The 17141-nt window shown below is 46.0% G+C and overlaps 1 protein-coding gene across 1 annotated transcript; it reads right to left on the reverse strand.

Annotated features, from left to right (window-relative positions):
• Nucleotides 1-24: 24 nt before the first annotated feature.
• Nucleotides 25-17136, reverse strand: COQ9 (coenzyme Q9). Its single transcript, XM_010331338.3, has 9 exons — nt 17019-17136; nt 13157-13325; nt 11448-11583; nt 4579-4721; nt 4217-4301; nt 2897-3001; nt 1510-1665; nt 1130-1183; nt 25-669 (listed from the first exon to the last, which is right to left on the reverse strand). Exons 1-9 carry the CDS (start codon nt 17089-17091, stop codon nt 634-636), a joined length of 957 nt encoding a protein of 318 aa, XP_010329640.2. The 5' UTR covers nt 17092-17136; the 3' UTR covers nt 25-633.
• Nucleotides 17137-17141: the final 5 nt, after the last annotated feature.

A 17141-nucleotide genomic window follows, 5' to 3' on the forward strand; every position in this document is an offset into this window, starting at 1 on the left:
GAGGAAACTAACCACACAATAGGAAACGGCTTCAAACATATTTATTATTTTTACAGACTCGAAATTCACTAACAATCCTGCAATGCATGCCGGTGTCATGTGACACCAGGCCTGGGATCACACCTCTGTCTGGCAGGCACTTGTCTCAAGTGAGGCAGTTTTCTGAGGGGTTCCCAGGAGCACCATCTCAGGACCCCTGGGGGGGAGAGGGCTGCAAGTGTACTGTGCTGGGGATGAGCAGACACCTTGAGGCGGCTTCAGACCTTGACTCTGGCTTCGGAGCCCCAAGGTTAAGGGAAGGTTAAGACATGATGAAGGTGCCCATGAGATCATGACAGGGATATGGCTTGAACGCTTGGACGAACATCTCATTTTTCAATCACACAGCTGCAGTGCAGAAAGGCATCCGGAGGCTTGGCTTGGTAATAGGAACTGAAGAAGTGGCCCAATCCCTGACCAGAATGGTAGCATCCAATGCCCTGTGGTTTCCAGGTGGCTGTGGCAATGCCTCAGGAGTCCTTTAGTGTGTTCTCATGAAAACCAGGGTACGTGGAGGGCACCTCATACTTTTCAAAGCTCTTTCAATCTGTCTGCTCGTTCTCTTCTAGGTACTGTAGCTTACAACCCTTCCTCTCACCGGCGCTGGTTTAAACCTGTCAAGTTCTTGAGCTGACATGGGAATGGAAACAAAGAAAACAGTGAGGGCTTACCCTGCCTCTAGACTTTAACAGAAAAGATCTAGCTTTTCTCTCATTTTTTGGCATGGAGACAGGGTTTTGCTATGTTGCCCAGGCTGGCCTCAAACTCCTGGGCTCAAGTGATCTTCCCAAAGCGCTGAGATGATATGCGTGAGCCATCACACCTGGCCAAGATCCAGGTGTGCAAGGTGGCACACTGATCTCTATGATATAGAGACTTGATATACCAGGGTCCCAGGAGTCTGTGATACCTCCTGATACCAGGAAAAAATAAAGAAATGGGGTTTTTGGCATTAAAACACTAGGACTGAACCACTATCAGCCTTATTATTAGGTTTCCAGTTTAGAGCTACAAAATGATGTGTGGTCACTAACACAGGTATAACAAGAGTGGGATAGAGAGGGAGAGGGATGTGCTGGGCAGTACTTACTGTCACCGCTGCACCCATTAGTCCTTGCACCAGTGCCTCTCCGGTGGATTTTACCTAGAAGGAGTCAGTGTCAGGTTCCCTTAGGCCACAACACAAACTTAAAGTTGAGACAGGCAGGACAAATCAGGATGCCTATGAGCCCCAAAAGGTGGAGACAAGGGGGCCATGTTACTGAAGGTGAGCTTTGGACAACACAATCACAAATGGGCAAAGTATGGCTCTTAGGGAAGGACTGGCATGAGGAAGAACCAGCCAGGCTCCCTGGGAAGGTCCTCAGGACTGTCAGCTGAGGCCAAAAGGGAGCAAGAGAACCAGTTGTGGCCTGAAGAGAACAGGTATGCCTTCTAAAGAGGGTTCCTCAGTGGCTTGTCCCCAGCTACCTGCTTGGCAGTGTGGCCCATGTTCATTGCATCATTAATCCGGTTTTCCAGGAAGCGCCAAGTGTCCTCGAAGTCTGGAGAGGAGTCCTGCATCATCACCAGCTCTGTCGTGTTGTAGATGCCAGCCAGCATGGCTCGGCGGGTGTACCAGTTAAACTGCAAAGAAAACCACACTACTGCTGTGGGCTGGTACAAGTCTGAGGTAGTTCCTACCCAAGGCCATGGGAACTCCTGGGTTCCCTCTTAACTACTTCTTTCCCTCAGAGATATATCCAGACCTCTGGACAACACTATCATCTCAAACTTGACTGGGCATCAGAATTACCTGGTTGATTAAAAATGCAAGCTCCTGGGCCCAACCTCTTAAGAGCAGAGCCAATGTAACGAAATTAAATGCCAGGAATCAGGATGCTTAATAAGCATCCTAGGTGATTTGGCTACATCCAATCCATTTTGGAATTGCTAGTAGAAAGCCTAAATTTTAGGACACTTGAGTCCCAAAAGACACTGTAATCAGCCAGTTATGACCAAACCTCGGCATGTTCATGAATAAAGTGAGGGCTGAGACAGGCTCATGGACAGATTACAATACCTGGGCAAAGCTGAGAGTTCAAGCCCCTCAGCAACTTCTGATTGTTCCGGCAAACTAATCTTCAGAGGACCAGCTCAGCCGCCTGGTGTTTTATTCCTTTAATTTCTTTGCTTTCTAATTTCATTTTCCTACCATCTCTGTTGGTGGTATATTCCCACATGGGGGAAGTTTATTAAAACACTTTGTTGTAACCATGGTGGGAGTATCTCTGTGCCTCCTCATCCATGATTCCACAAAGTACTATCACATTTTAATGTCTTTTATGAAGGTGTATTTTTTAAAATTTCCTACCAGAAATATGATAGCATTAACAAGTCAGATTCTTTCCTGGTGCTGTTTGAAGAGCCTTATTGATCTGTTAGCAAAGCAGGCCAAGGTGGGCTGGGGAAGGGAATTTCTTTTTAAAGCACTGGGTGTCTCCATGGCATTTCTTTTTTCAAAAGAGGAATTTTGCTGCAGAATGTACATCTTAGGAGGGAGGGAAATGATAATAAAAAAGGCAGCCCAATTAGCTTTTGCCAATGCTAAAGGCCCCCTGATACCTGGTTGTCACCGCCACAAGCTGGAAGAAATAACTGGTTTGTAGCTAGAATGCTGGTCCCTGAATGAAGATGACCTAGATCCCACTTTGGCTTCTTGAGGGATCTTCCTCATACCTTAGATGGGAATGAGACTGCAGCCACCCTCCACTGCCCCTGGCAGGGGCTTGTGATCAAAGAAATTTCACAAGATTCTTGAAGAAATTCTTAACGCAAGCCCTTCCCAGCCTCCCGTGGGCCCGCAGAAAGCACTCACATCAGTGGACTGGTCCCCAGCGTAATGCCACATGTCATCCACCATGCTGGTGAGCAGGCTCAGGCTGGACGGGATGTTGTGAGGGAGCATGAGGATGCTGAGGGCCTGGGGAGAGAAGGGCAGAGGCATAAGCCCTGCTCGCAGGTAATGGTGCATAGGTGACCAGCATCTACCTCTCCAAGAGCTGTATGAGGGGGCCTGCCAACCTAGTTCTCTGAGACCACCATCTTCACCCACCAGTGTGAGTTCTGGGCAGCTATCAATGCTGACTACAGCTGAGTAGAGCCAGGGGCATGGCCCTGTCTTATGAAAGCCCAGGCACATTCTCCATCCCTAGCATTTGGAGCGCCAGAGGGTCTAGACTGGTCTAAGCGAGGATGAGCGAGAACATCCCAGTCTGTCACACAGAGGAAGAAGCAGAGACAGGAATCCATTCACACACACATCAGCTCCTACTGCCAAACAGAACAAGGCCCTGCCACTTTACCAATGCTACATCCATTGGGGAGGTAGTCAGAGAGGTCCTAGATTGGCTGTAAGGTTTCTCTTAGTGAGGTAGCCCAGAAGGAAACACTATGCCGAATCGGAAAGGCAGCTGAGGGCCTCATACATGCACTTCCACTGCTGTAACTGCAAGGTGGAATGAGTCCGAGTCAGCCTGGGGTTAAGCACCACTGTAAGCATTCAAATGTCTATCAACTGAATGACTGAAACTACATGCTCAATAGTCTTCCAGGTGAGCAAAGGACACAAGATGTCTGAGTCCCTCTCACTTCGGGTGTGCTTATTCAAGTGAAGACAGCCAATAAAATCTTCTGACTCTTCTAACCTGCATGGATTCCTCCTCCCTGCAGACTCCGGCCACCAGGACTCCACCCAGGATGGGATCCAACATCCGTATCACTCACATTTTCAGGAACTGAGACACAGACGCCTCAGTCCAGGCGTCCCCAAACTTTTTACACAGGGGCCACTTCACTGCCCCTCAGACCGTTGGAGGGCCGCCACTTACTGTGCTCCTCTCACTGACCACCAATGAAAGAGGTGCCCCTTCCTGAAGTGCGGCGGGGGGCTGGATAAATGGCCTCAGGGGGCCGCATGCGGCCCGCGGGCCGTAGTTTGGGGACGCCTGCCTCAGTCACTCTCTTTGGTACACCCAAGTTTGAAACCCAGCTCTACCAAGCGTACTAAGTATTCTTGGGTTTATGGAGACTGATGAGCTAGTTCTGAATAGTGTACAAAGTCTTCCGAGTGAAAGGTGCTGAGAATGATAAATATTAGGATTATTGTTGCTCTGGGGCCTGGATATGGACTCGGTACCCGGGGCCAGTGCTCAATGTACGGGATCAGCATTCTCAGTCTGGTTTCCACTGCATCCCTCAGGAACTGGTCTGTCTTCCTCTTCCTGGAACAGGGAAAAGAAAACAGTGTGTCTCTGGGTGAAAGGCAGGGGCTCTGTGCTCCACAGTTTACTTAGTTCTAGGGAAGAGGGTCCCACCAGATCCTGACACTGGCTTGACTAAAGCTGTCAGACAGGCTGTTGGGTTTCAGTCCCATCACAGCAGCAGGGCTGCCCAATGCTACTCGCTTTGGGTTCTGCTTAGATTGGCCTCCTGGGGACAGCTGGTAGGGCCCAAGTTCCCTGATCATTAGCTGCCACCCTGAGTTGCCATGGGACTTACTCTGCCTGGCCCAACTGAACCAGCTTCTGCTCCTCTTCCAGCACGCGTGTGAGCCGGGCGTTGCACTCCGTCACAAAATGCAGTATCAGCTCACTGCCGTCCTTCCCAAACATGCTGGCTGCCGCACTGGAGAGGCCCAGAGACTACAGAAAGGGAGACAGAAACAGAAAAGTGGTGCCCAAGTGTAGGGGACATTTGTTGCCTGTTCATCACTAGAGCCTTTTCTAGGGACGCCAGCTTGGTTTTCAGTGGGACACCCCTACTCTTCACTCTGGGTCCATGTGATTTTGGTGAAGCTGACCACCACTGGTCCCTCCACCCCACAAAGCCTCTTGGTGTGTGTGCAAGAGTGGAATCCAGTCTTGGATAACTGGAGTCCACAGGGACTAGCTCAGGGATGAACGCATCAACAGGTCTTTGTTTTTGTGTGTGGGTTTTTTCTTTTTTTTTTTTCTGAGACAAGGTTTCACTATGTTTCTGAGGCTGGTCTTAAATTTCTGGCCTCAAGCAATCCTCATACCTCAGCCTGCCAAAGCACTGGGATTATAGGTGTGAGCTGCCATGCCCGGACTCCAAATCCAGGTCTTAAGAGTCCACCTTAGGACTTTTTCTAGTACTCATTGAAAAGAGGTGCTCTCCACTGGGACTGCTGAGCCATTTTCAATCCTGCATGGAAAGACCCTGCTGAGAAGGCAGCTCATAGGAGGAAAGCAAAGCTGAGAGGATGGAGAGAGCTTCTGGCAGCACAGCTGAAGAACACTGTGCCAGAGCTACTTCTAGATCTTCTAGCTTTAGCCAGTTAGAGATAAGCTTTGGCACTTCTCACCTGGAGTCCTAACTAATATAGAAAGGGGCTTGGGAAGAGCACACATAACTCCCTTCCTGACAAATTCATATAATCTAAATCTCTTAGAAACTGGGTCTCTCAGTTGTTTAAAACAGCAACATAACTTTCTTAATGAGTTGCCAAGGAGTTAACAAAGCCATGAAAACCCTTTGCTATTCCTGATATACAGCAGTCCTTAAGCATCTACTGAAGGCAGAGCCCTCACAGCAGTAGGGACTTAAGGGCAAGAAAGAAGTACACACACACACACACACACACAGAAATTCAATATAAATTCCTACTTTTGGGAGTGGGGAAACTGCCTCTCTTTGGGTGGAAGTTCATAGCCTTTCCAGAGGACAATCTGACACAGCAGAGTTGCAACAGCGTCATACTAACGGTGACCGCATGCTTTCCCAAGTGCAAGGCAGCTTGCTAAGCACACTGCATACACCATCTCATTGCATCTTCACAACACTTCTGTTAGGTGGGAGGTATTACCATCTATGTTTTACAAATGAGGAAACTGAGACTTAACACTCTTAACCACAAGGCCATACTGTCTCCATATGTATGTAACAAGAACCTCAAAAATATACACACTCACTGAGCCAGTTATTAAGTTACGGTCTCTTGGCTGCCATCCTGCTCTTCTATACTCAGTTTGTGATGAAAGGACTGAGACTCTGCAAACCGCATTTCTACTCCCTGCTAGGCTCTGCCAATAGGGTTACTAGAGGGGGTCTGCAAAGCTGGAGGAGGAAGAAGGGACTTGCTCCTTCCTCTTTACTTCCTGTCTGCTTGTGATGTGTTTACTTCCTGGCTGTCTGATGCGAGCATCATCCCAGCTGTGCTCCTCCATCCTGGCAGTTGTAGTTCCTGCCCAAAGCAGCAGCTGAACCCAGTTTACAGTTTTCCAGAGCCACAAATCCCCAACCTCCCACCACATCCTCTACACCTTCCCAACCCCCTACCACAGCCCCAGGTTGGGTGCCAGCCCCAACTGACCCTCTCTCTAGACACCAGCACCAGCCAAGTAGTACCTCGTCCTCAGAGGTTTGAGTTTCCCTTCCATAGGGACTCTCCTTCAAGCTTCTAGTTTTTTTTTGTTTGTTTGTTTTTGTTTTTTTTTTTTTGAGACATTCTCACTGTGTTACCCGGGCTGGAGTCCAGTGGCAAGATTTCAGCTAACTGCAACCTCTGCCTCCCAGGTTCAAGTGATTCTCCTACCTCAGCTTCTGAGTAGCTGAAATCACAGGCCACTATGCCACCATGCCCAGCTAATTTTTATATTTTTAATAGAGACAGGGTTTCCCCATGTTGGCCAGGCTGGTCTTGAACTGATCTCAAGTGATCCACCCACCTCAGCCTCCCAAAGTGCTGGGATCACAGGCATGAGCCACTGTGCCCGGCTCAAGCTTCCGCTTTTAATATTTTAACTCTTCCCTTTGTTTGCGTAGTCCTGGGGTGGAGGTACTTCCTTCAGCTGCTACCTCTGTAATACCTCAGAGTGTTCTTTTTATCTTTACACCTAGTTAACAATCTTTTGTATTAAATTCTCTCTATTCAAATACCTGGTACGGTTTCTATCCAGACTGAATCCTCACCAATACACCCTTGAAAGAGCAACTCCACTTCTTGAAATTTGTCATAAAGAAATTAATCAGAAATGTACTCAAATATGTTGTACACGTAAGTTTACACAGCCAGGTGTGGTGGCTAGTGCCTCTAATCCCAACATCGTGGGAGGCCAGGCAGGGCACTTGAGCCCAGAAGTTTGAGACCAGCCTAAACAACATAGTGAGACCCCATCTCTACAAAAAATAGAAAAAAAATTAGCCAGCATAGTCCCAGCTACTTCGGAGGCTGGGGTAGGAGGATTGCTTGCGCCCAGGAAGTTGAGGCTGCAGTGTGCCATGACTACACCACTGTACTCCAGCGTGGGCAAAAGCGTGAGACCCTGTCTCTCTCTCTCTCTCACACACACACACACACACACACACACACACACAAACAAAAACAAAATAGGTTTATGATACTAAAAAACTGGGAACAACCCAAATGTTTATCAACTGTAGTTAAATACAACAGGAATTATATAGCCATTATGAATGAAGATATACAAAATGAAAAAGTCAGTTAACTATAGAATATAAAGTATAATCCTGTTAGATTATTTGGAAAAATCAGATTACACTTTATATTCTATAGTTAACTTTTTCACTTTGTGTGTCTTCTGATTTTTCCAAACAATCCTGTCCTCTATTTATTCTACCACTTTCTATAATGATTCTTTCCACCATCCTCCACTTCCCTCAAACCTTCGTTTCTTTCTACCCTTTTTTAACCTCAGGTTCACCAAACCACACCTACTTCATAGGGAAAACAAAGCCATCCCCAGGAACTCCCTTAATAGTCCTCTACAAACTAGGCCTGCAGCTGCTTTCTCAAACTTTGCACCTAACACATCTAAGGCCAGTCCTTCCATCTGTTGTCCAGATCCCACAATTCTTGACTTCAAAGAACCGCATCCTCTTGATTTTGCCTATTTTCTCTTGTAAATTCACCCTCATTCTTGTTTCTTTCCTTTTCCTTTTCTTTCTTTTTTTTTTTTGAGACAGTGTCTCGCTCTGTCACTCAGGCTGAAGTGCAGTGATAAAACTGCAGCCTTGATTTCTTGGACTCAAGCAATTGTCCCACCTCAGCCTGGGACCACAGGCATGCACCACCACATCTGGCTAATTTTTTAATTTTTTTGTAGAGAATGGGGTCTCACCATATTGCCCAGGTTGGCCTCAAATTCCTAGTGTCAAGCAATCTTCCTGCCTTAGCCTCCCCAAGTGCTGGGATTATACATGTGAGCCTGGTCCACTTTGGTTTCTGTACTCTTCCCATTTGTTAAATCATGTGCAAACTTCCATCCATTTCCGCTGCTTGGTACACCCTAGCTCTCTTCTACCCTTTGCAGCCAAATGCCTCTCCACTTCCTCACTTTCTCTGCACACCTCCATCTACTCCAGTTGATTTCTGACCCAGTCTCCACCCAAACAGTTGTTGCTCCAGTAACCAATGTCCAGCTGCTTAATCCACACTCTTTTGCTTTGCCTCCAACATCAGGATGCTCTGACTCAGACTTTGATGGCTCATCCTATTCTACTCTCCCCTTAAATGTCCAAGTTCCCTGAGAGTATGGACTCTCCTCTCGTATGGCATTATATTATTGCCCTGGAAAATCTCACTGACTTCCATAATTACTACATATATATAGTATACATATATGCAGGCTGATGATGCCCAAATGCGTATCTGTAGTCCAGCTGTCTCCTCCAGTTCCTGATCTGTATGCTTGATGCCTCCACTGGTTGACTCAAAAACTCCTCATACTCAACAAAGATCAAGACTGTACCCTTCCCCAAAGCTGGTCCTCCCAATGGCCCTAATCTCAGAAAACACCACCAACGTGTACCCACATATGCAAACTGCCAACTTTGAGGCCATCTTGTCACTCCCTCCCATGTCCAAGCTATCCCCAAACCTACCCACTGCCATTGCTCTAGGCCAGACCACCTCATCTCCCCTGGATGTCTGGCAGCAGCCCCCAGTGAGTCTCTCTGGGCATCTAATCCACTTTTCATTCAGCAGCCAAAATGAGCATTTTGAAATGCCAAATTTAATCCGATATCTTCAACTGTTCTTAGGAAAAAAGCCTGACTCCTTATCAATGACCTTCAGGGCCTTGCCTGATTTGACCTCAACTGACCTTTCCTAGTCGTACTCGCCTCAAGTCTCTCTTCCTTGACTCTCTGCATGGTGGGTCTCTGTGGTGCTTCTAACGGAGCATTCTCCTTTTTCTTTCTACCTTGCTGGTGCAGTTTCTCTATTTGGACTTTTCCATCCTCCGCCCACAAAGTCAAGTAAAGCCTATTCATTCCTCAATTCTCAGCTCAAAAGCCTTTCCTGACCACCCTGTCACCCACCCCATATATGGTTTTCTTTTTGAGACAAGGTCTCACTCTGTTGCCCAGGCTGGAGTGCAGTGGCGTCATTACGGTTCACTGCAGTTTCAACCTGCCAGGCTCAAGAGATCCTCCTACCTCATACTCCCAAGTAGCAAGGATCACAGGCAAGCACCACCATGCCTGGCTAATTTTTATATTTTTTGTAGAGATGGGATCTCTCCCTAGGTTGCCCAGGCTGGTCCCAAACTCCTGGGCTCAAGCAATCCTTATGCCTTGGCCTCCCAAAGTGCTGGGATTATAGGGGTGAGCCACTGTGCCCAGCCCTCCACCCCTTTAATAGGACAAATTAAACTATTTGTCATAGTTTAATAGGCAACATGTTTTCTTTTTTACTGATGCACTTAAAAATGGTGCTTCTTACAACCAATGGCATCTTAAAGTCAATGAAATATGGTAGTTTTGATTGCAGACAATTCTGGCCTAATAGGTTGCCTTTAGAACACAACTCCCAAGAACCAACTCCACAAAATAAAGCCATTTCCACCCCATTGAGGGGGAAAAAAAAACAGTCAATCTTGCAGCTGTGACCTGATCTAATAATCAGATCCCTTAATTATACAGCCCCAACAGCACCTTTCCTTGATAGCACTTACCACATCTTCTAAGTTAATATTTGTTTATATTTTATTTATGTTGCTAGACTGGAAGGTCGACAAGGGCAGGAAGCAGGTCCATCTTGACCACCTTGACCTGTCACGTCCCTCAGACTAGCACAGTGTTGAGGGCACATTATTTGCTCAATAAACATTTAAAGAGGCCAGGCGCGGTGGCTCACGCCTGTAATCCCAGCACTTTGGGAGGCTGAGGCAGGCAGATCACCTGAGGTCGGAGGTTCGAGACCAGCCTGGCCAACATGGAGAAACCCGTCTCTACTAAAAATACAAAATTAGCTGGGCTTAGTGGCACATGCCTGTAATCTCAGCTACTCAGGAGGCTAAGGCAGGAGAATTCCTTGAACCCGGGAGGCAGAGATTGCAGTGAGCTGAGATCGCACCACTGCACTTCAGCCTGGGCAACAAGAGCAAAACTCCATCTCAAAAAAAAAAAAAATTTACAGAATGAGTGATATAAAGGTTTTTTTTTTATTTGAAAGAACTAGCCATAAATGTTGATAGTAGGATCTTTAGTGTGATCGTAAGTGTTCTTTAAATTCTTTTTATATTTTTTGTATTATTCAAAGTTTTCACAATAAGCCTACAGCAGAGTGAGAGCATTCATATTTCACTCATGAGACTTCTGTTACCAAATGCGCACTTGGGAATGAGAGAAGACAAGGAAATAACAGGTACACTTCAGTAAAGCAGCAACCTTGCCCCATGGTCCATGGGGAGATGCTCTGCAGCAAGCCTGGGATGGGAGCTGCGACTCTGCCATCCCCTCAGGCTCCTAGAGGATGGTGTCTTGCTATGCTGGAAGACTCTCTACAACATGGCCTGAACACAAGCCTATGCCTGATCTAAAGCAGCAGTCTATACTAATACAGGAAATGCCTTAGATTTACTGAGAAAATAAGATGTATTCGTCTCCAAAGTGGTACCTTCTTGGGGGATTCCAAACACCGTATGTCATTAATTCTAAGATGCAGATATATTTTTCAGTTTAAAAAATTAGTGTGAACTATAGAAGTGCTCTGTCATAGTTCAATAGGCAACATGTTTTCTTATTAATGCATTTAAAAATGGTGCTTCCTACAACCAATGGCATCTTAGAGTCAATGAAACATGGTGGTTTTGATCACAGACAATTCTTACCTAATAGGTTGCCTTTAGAGAATACAACTCCCAAGAAAACCATGGTACGTTCTTTATAACTACAAAACAAAAAAAAACAAAAAAAACTCCGTGGTACGTTCTTTGTAACTACAAAATAAAGCCATTTCCACCCTATTAGAAAAAAGCCAGTAAATCTTTCAGCTGTGAGGGGCTCTGAGCTGGGCTGGAAAAAGGCATGAGGCCCTCCGCTCTGCCTGGTGTAACTCCCTCCTGGCTCATCTTGGTCAGGCGGCCCGCCTCACCTATACACACCTGGGCTCCTTCTGCAATCGCCTCTGCTGTCCACCCGTGGGTGGGCACAAACTCTAGGGCTGCCGTCAGGATGCGGTGCTGCAGCTGCTCCTCACTCTCATAGTCCTCCTCCTCCTCACCGCCCTGGTCTGTATACCTGAGACAAAAGGACACAGCCCAGCATACTTCATCTCCTGGCCTGCACCACAGGCCTGACCAGAAACCAGAGGCTCTGGATCTCCTCTAAGCACATGCTGGTAAGACATTTATTCTTGCATCAGTATCTTTTTTTTTTTTTTTTTTTGCGAGTGTCTCCCTCTGTTGCCAAGGCTGGAGTGCAGTGGTACAATCTTGGTTCACTACAATCTCCACCTCCTGGGTTCAAGTGATTCTCCTGTTTCAACCTCCTGAGTAGCTGGGACTATAGGTGTGTACCACCACATCCAGCAAATTTTTGTATTTTTAGTAGAGACAGGGTTTTACCATGTTGCCTAGGCTGGTCTTGAACTCCTGACCTCAAGTGATCTTCCTGTCTCAGCCTTCCGAAGTGCTGGGTTTACAGGCGTGAGCCACCGCGCCTGACCAGTATCAATGTTTTAATACCAGCAGAGTAAAAACTAGATCATCTCTCACCTCCCCATAGCTCCCGAGGGGAATCCAGCAAATGAGGTCATGTGGTATGAAGGCAATGCTCCTGCTGCACCCTGGAGTTCCCCGTCTTCAGCCCTTAGCACACTGTGCTCAGAGGGTTTCTTTATCTAACTCACACCAGACTGTACCTCCATGAGGGCAGGGGGAATGCTACGTTACTCACAGGGCCTGGCATGACAGTCAGGCCTCAAAAAATATTTCTCAAATTGAAATGAAAAGTACTTTAGTTAGGAAACCAGAAAAATGAAAAGCAACACTCTAATTTCAGATCTAGAGAAACTTTTCAGTGGCAGGACTAGGAAAAAAAAAACTCTAATGGAAATATTAATCAGTATTACCTTTCTGGAGGGCAACTGGCCCCACATATGTAATGAGTCTTTAAACGTATATATCCCTTGACTCAGTGCTCCCACTTCTAATGAGAGATTCAAACACTTTATTACATATTTCTTATACTAGTGAAGGAAATCTAAATATCCATCAATAAAAGGTTAAACACATTTCAGTACAGCTATTTGCTGGAATGTTATACAACCATTACACTATGAAAATTCATTAAAAATGTACTGTTGAGTGAAAAAACAGGTTCTAGAACAGCATGTAGAGTTTATACACATATCAATTCTATATAAAAATTTATATGAAATAAGCTTAGAGAAACATCTAAACGGATATTCACCAAAATGTTAGCAGGATTATCTCTATAATTTTGGGTAAAACTGATTTATTTTTGTGAACTTCTCTATACTGTTTAGATGTTTTAGAACAAACAGGCACCAATTTTATAAAAACAATAGGTTCTTTTCAAAGACAGCCTTGAGGCCAGGTGCCGTGGCTCACACCTGTAATCCCAACACTTTGGGAGGTTTAGGGAGAGGACAGCGTGAAACCTAGGAGTTTATGTCCAGTCTGGGCAACATAGCAAGAAACCATCACTACTAAAAATAAAAAATTCTAAAAAACAAAGATAGCCTTGGAAATGAAGGAAGGTACAAAAGGGGATGGAGAGGAGAGAGGAAGTGAAGGAGGAACATATTGAAGCATGCAAAGTGGCCAGAAATAGGTGGATTGATGCCTACCTGGGAGGTGAATGAGAAGCCTCTGGATCAGGTTTTTCTGCCCCCTGTGTCTCAGAATGCTGCTGAGAAAATGATAGGGGAGGTTGCTGCTTCTGCTCATCTGAAGACCTTAGCTCCACAGCTGAAGCATGAAAGGCACATGGCACCACGGCTGGTCGGCAACGGGCCACTGAAACAGAAACTGGGCTGGTCAGTCAGGGACATTCAACAGAGAAGACTCTTCAGACCCAGAGTGGTAATACAGACAAGGAGGAGGAAAAGCAGGCTATAAACTCCTCCACAAGCACTTATCCAAGTGTTGGGTCCCACATAAAAATATTAAGTAAACTGGGCACCTTGGGACATGAAGTGGTAGCAAAAGTGGAAAGCCAGGAAACAAGATCTACCTAGTGACTCGACCTGTTTCTTCCACTAGTTACCTGTGTGGTAACTGGCAAACAATTTCACCCCAACATGCAGATTTTAAAATCTGCATATTTAGAGCAGTCTCTACTTGCTAGATGAGAGCACTGTGCGGCCCAAACAAAAAGTAAAAGTGGCTTGCAAATGTTACATATTTATATATATTATGGCAAGAGCTCTGGAATAGTAATTTGAATGTGTCAGTCCTGACTCCCCCAGTGTCTATATGCTATCTCTGGACAAGTCACTAATCTCTATTTACTTTCTCATCTGCAATATCTGCAACATCCTCATTTACTTTAAGAAAGATGAGAAGTATGTCTCCTAAGCATAAACTCACACTACTTTTTAGTTTCCCAACATTTTTATTCTAAAAATTTTCTATCTTTTTTTTTTTTGAGTCAGAGTCTCACTCTGTCACCCAGACTGGAGTATAGTGGCACTATCTTAGCTCACCGCAACCTCTACCTCTCAGGCTCAAGCAGTTCTTGTGCCTTAGCCTCCCAAGTAGCTGGGATTATAAGCACCCACCACCACTCCTGGCTCATTTTTGTATTTTTAGTAGAGATGGGGTTTTGCCATGTTGGCTAGGCTGGTCTCAAACTCCTGACCTCAAGTAATTGCCTGTCTTGGCCTCCCAAAGTGCTAGGATTACAGGCATAAGCCACCGCACCTGGCCTATTATAAAAATTTTCAAACATGCAAATTGAAAGAATTATGGAATGAACACCTGTATATCCACCGCTAGGTTCTACACATCTGTCATGCTCTTCATTCATCTATCTTGACTTTCTGTGCATTTGTTACAGATATCAGTATTATTCATCTCTAAACATTTTATCATGGAAGAGTTCTATGTTCACTTTTTTTTTATTAAGATGCCATTTACACACAATGAAATGCATAAATCTTAAGTGTACCATTCTATGAGTTTTGACAAATGTATACACTTGCACAACCTGAACCCAATCTAAACAGAGAACATTACTGCCACCCCAGAAAGTTCCCTTATGCCTTTTCAGTCATTCTCCGTTCATACTGTTCTAAATTTTTCACTCTAGGTTAGTTTTGGCTTGTTTTAGTTTTGCCTCTCCTAGGATTTCAGCTACATGTATGTGTTTCAGTAAAGCCTCTTTCACTTAGGATTATATAAATGTGTGTGTGTGTATTTAAGTTTAAACACAGAGTCTCGCTATGTTGCCCAAAAAACTCCTCAGCTCAAGCAACCCTTCCACCTCGGCCTCCCAAAGTGCTGGGATTACAGGCAATGAGCCACCATGCCTGGCCCACTTAGTATATTTTTGAGACTGATCTGTATTTTTATACAAACCAGTAGATCTGGCAAAGATTCTGTCCTTGACCAGACTCTAACCAGGCTCCAAGCCCTCTTCTTATCTAGGTTTCAACCTTGGCCTATAAAGACTTGGACACACACTAACATAAGCTTCACTTAGGGCCCCATCCCTTAAGATGACCCCAGCCCCCATTAAAGTGCCTGCCTGAGAAAACTCAAGGCTGCCAAAAAATATTTACTGTTTATTCTGTCAAAACTTAAGGATAAGGCTTTTGTCTCCCTGTGGGAAAACAGAATCCTAAGTTTGTTGACTGCCAGCTACAATCTCATTTATACTAACCCTGTGTAATTTTTCACTTTCCTGACTCTGCTGAGTCCCCACCTGCCTTCCTCCCTCTTCCCTCATTTTTTCTTTAAAACACTTAGTTACTTCTGCCTGCACCAAATTCAAGGTCGGGTTCAGTTCATGCTAGACTCTTTTCACTATTGCAATAGTTATTACCGATTAAAAACAGTTCTTACCACTTTAGTGTCCAGCTTTGTTTGATTTTTAGTTTTTACTGCAGAGTAGTATTCCATAAAAGACTATTCTGTTGATAGACAACTGTGCTGTTTCTGTGTTTGGCTACTATGAATATACTTGTACAAACTTTTTTGTAGACACATACCTTCATTTCTGGATTTGCGGGGTCATAGGCATTACTTTCACTACACATCTTTAGTTTGGAATTTTGTATAAATACAACAAAAGGGTGCTGGGTGATGGTGGCTCACCCCTGTAATCCCAACACTTTGGGAGGCTGAGGCAAGCGGATTACTTGAGGAGTTTGAAATGAGCCTGGCCAACACTGTGAAACCCCATCTACTAAAAATAAAAAACTAGCTGGGCATGGTGGCACAAGCCTGTAATCCCAGCTGCTCGGGAGGGTGAAGCAGGAGAATCGCTTGAATCCAGGAAGCAGAGGTTGCAGCAAGCCGAGACTGTGCCACTGCACTCCAGCCTGGGCTACAAAGTGAGACTCTGTCTCAACAACAACAACAAAATCAGTCAAGTAGGGTAGCATGCACCGGTAGTCCCAGCTCCTTGGGAGACTGAGGAGCTAGGCTTTATCTCAGGGAAAAAAAGAAAAAGAAAAAAAAAAAAACAGTATTCGTAAAAATATAAATATTTTAATATATGTATGGAATGATATGGCACACATATCCATAAAACTTCGAAAAGGAAGAAGCGGATGCAGAGTATGACTGTAGTACCACCGAGGTTCAAGAGAAGATTTTAGGTGAAATACAGGTGAACATTTCATCAGTTATGTATGTATGCTAAAGTGCTTACGCATACATTCTATTTAAGGAAAGCGATATTCGTTTTCCATTTACGGCAGTAATATAAAGTTTTCTTTTTTTTTTTTTTTGAGACGGTTTTTCTGTGCTCAAGCTGCAGTGCAGTGGCGCGATCTCGGCTCACTGCAACCTCCGCCTCCTGGGTTTAAGCGATTCTTCTGCCTCAGCTTCCCCAGTAGCTGGGATTACAGACGCGCGCCCCCACACCCGGCTAATTTTTCTATTTTTATTAGAGACGGGGTTTCACCATGTTTGCCAGGCTGGTCTTGAACTCCTGAGCTAATGATCCGCCCGCGTCGGCCTCCCAAAGTGTTGGGATTACAGTCATGAGCCACCGCGCCCAGCCTTACAGTTTCCTCTTTAAAAGGAACTCCTACGTAAAAATAAAAATACTGAGTACATAGTGGAAAAGCTGGTAAGAGAGTATCACAGAATTCGTGAAGTGGTGGGGAAACGACTGGCTTTCGGGAAGCAATGGACTAGGCCGTGTCCACTTGTCCTTCCAGTGGACTTGGCAATGGAGTTGGGAATGGGTCTGGGACTGCCAGTTCTGTAACCAACAGGCTGCGTGACCTTGGTGCCCCCAGACCTCTCTGAGGCTCCGCTAAGTCCAGAAATGGGGGTGACAGGCCCTGGACCGCTGCACCTGCCCCTCACAGCGGGGCAGCGCCGAAGCTGGCCAGGCGGCCCGCGCCGATGCCCTTCACCTCACCTTGCTAGCGGGCCGCCCTAACGGCCTCTTCCCCCCACCGCCGCACCCAGCTCAAGCCGGCCTTGCGCCCCCTCCGCGCTCCCCGCCTCTCGCCGGCTTGGCCGCCCCCTCACCGGGCAGGCATCGCAGCTGCAGGAACCTCCAGCCCGCCCGGCCAAGCGCACCAGAGACCGCCGCCACCGCCATCTTGAAGGCGGGCACGTAGCCCACGGCGACGCGACAGGCAGCGTCGGGAC

The sequence above is a fragment of the Saimiri boliviensis genome, chromosome 1 (assembly GCF_048565385.1).
Source record: "Saimiri boliviensis isolate mSaiBol1 chromosome 1, mSaiBol1.pri, whole genome shotgun sequence".
NCBI classification, from domain to species: Eukaryota; Metazoa; Chordata; class Mammalia; order Primates; family Cebidae; genus Saimiri; species Saimiri boliviensis.

Bases quoted from the DNA above. Each gene is read 5' to 3' on its own strand.
- COQ9 (XM_010331338.3), bottom strand. From the start codon at position 17,091: ATGGCGGTGGCGGCGGTCTCTGGTGCGCTTGGCCGGGCGGGCTGGAGG. The intron at 3,002-4,216 runs GTACCGAGTCCA...TTCTCTCCCCAG, and splicing joins ACATTGAGCACTGGCCCCGG to GCCCTCAGCATCCTCATGCT. The intron at 1,666-2,896 runs GTGAGTGCTTTC...TTTTCTTTGCAG, and splicing joins CTGGGGACCAGTCCACTGAT to TTTAACTGGTACACCCGCCG.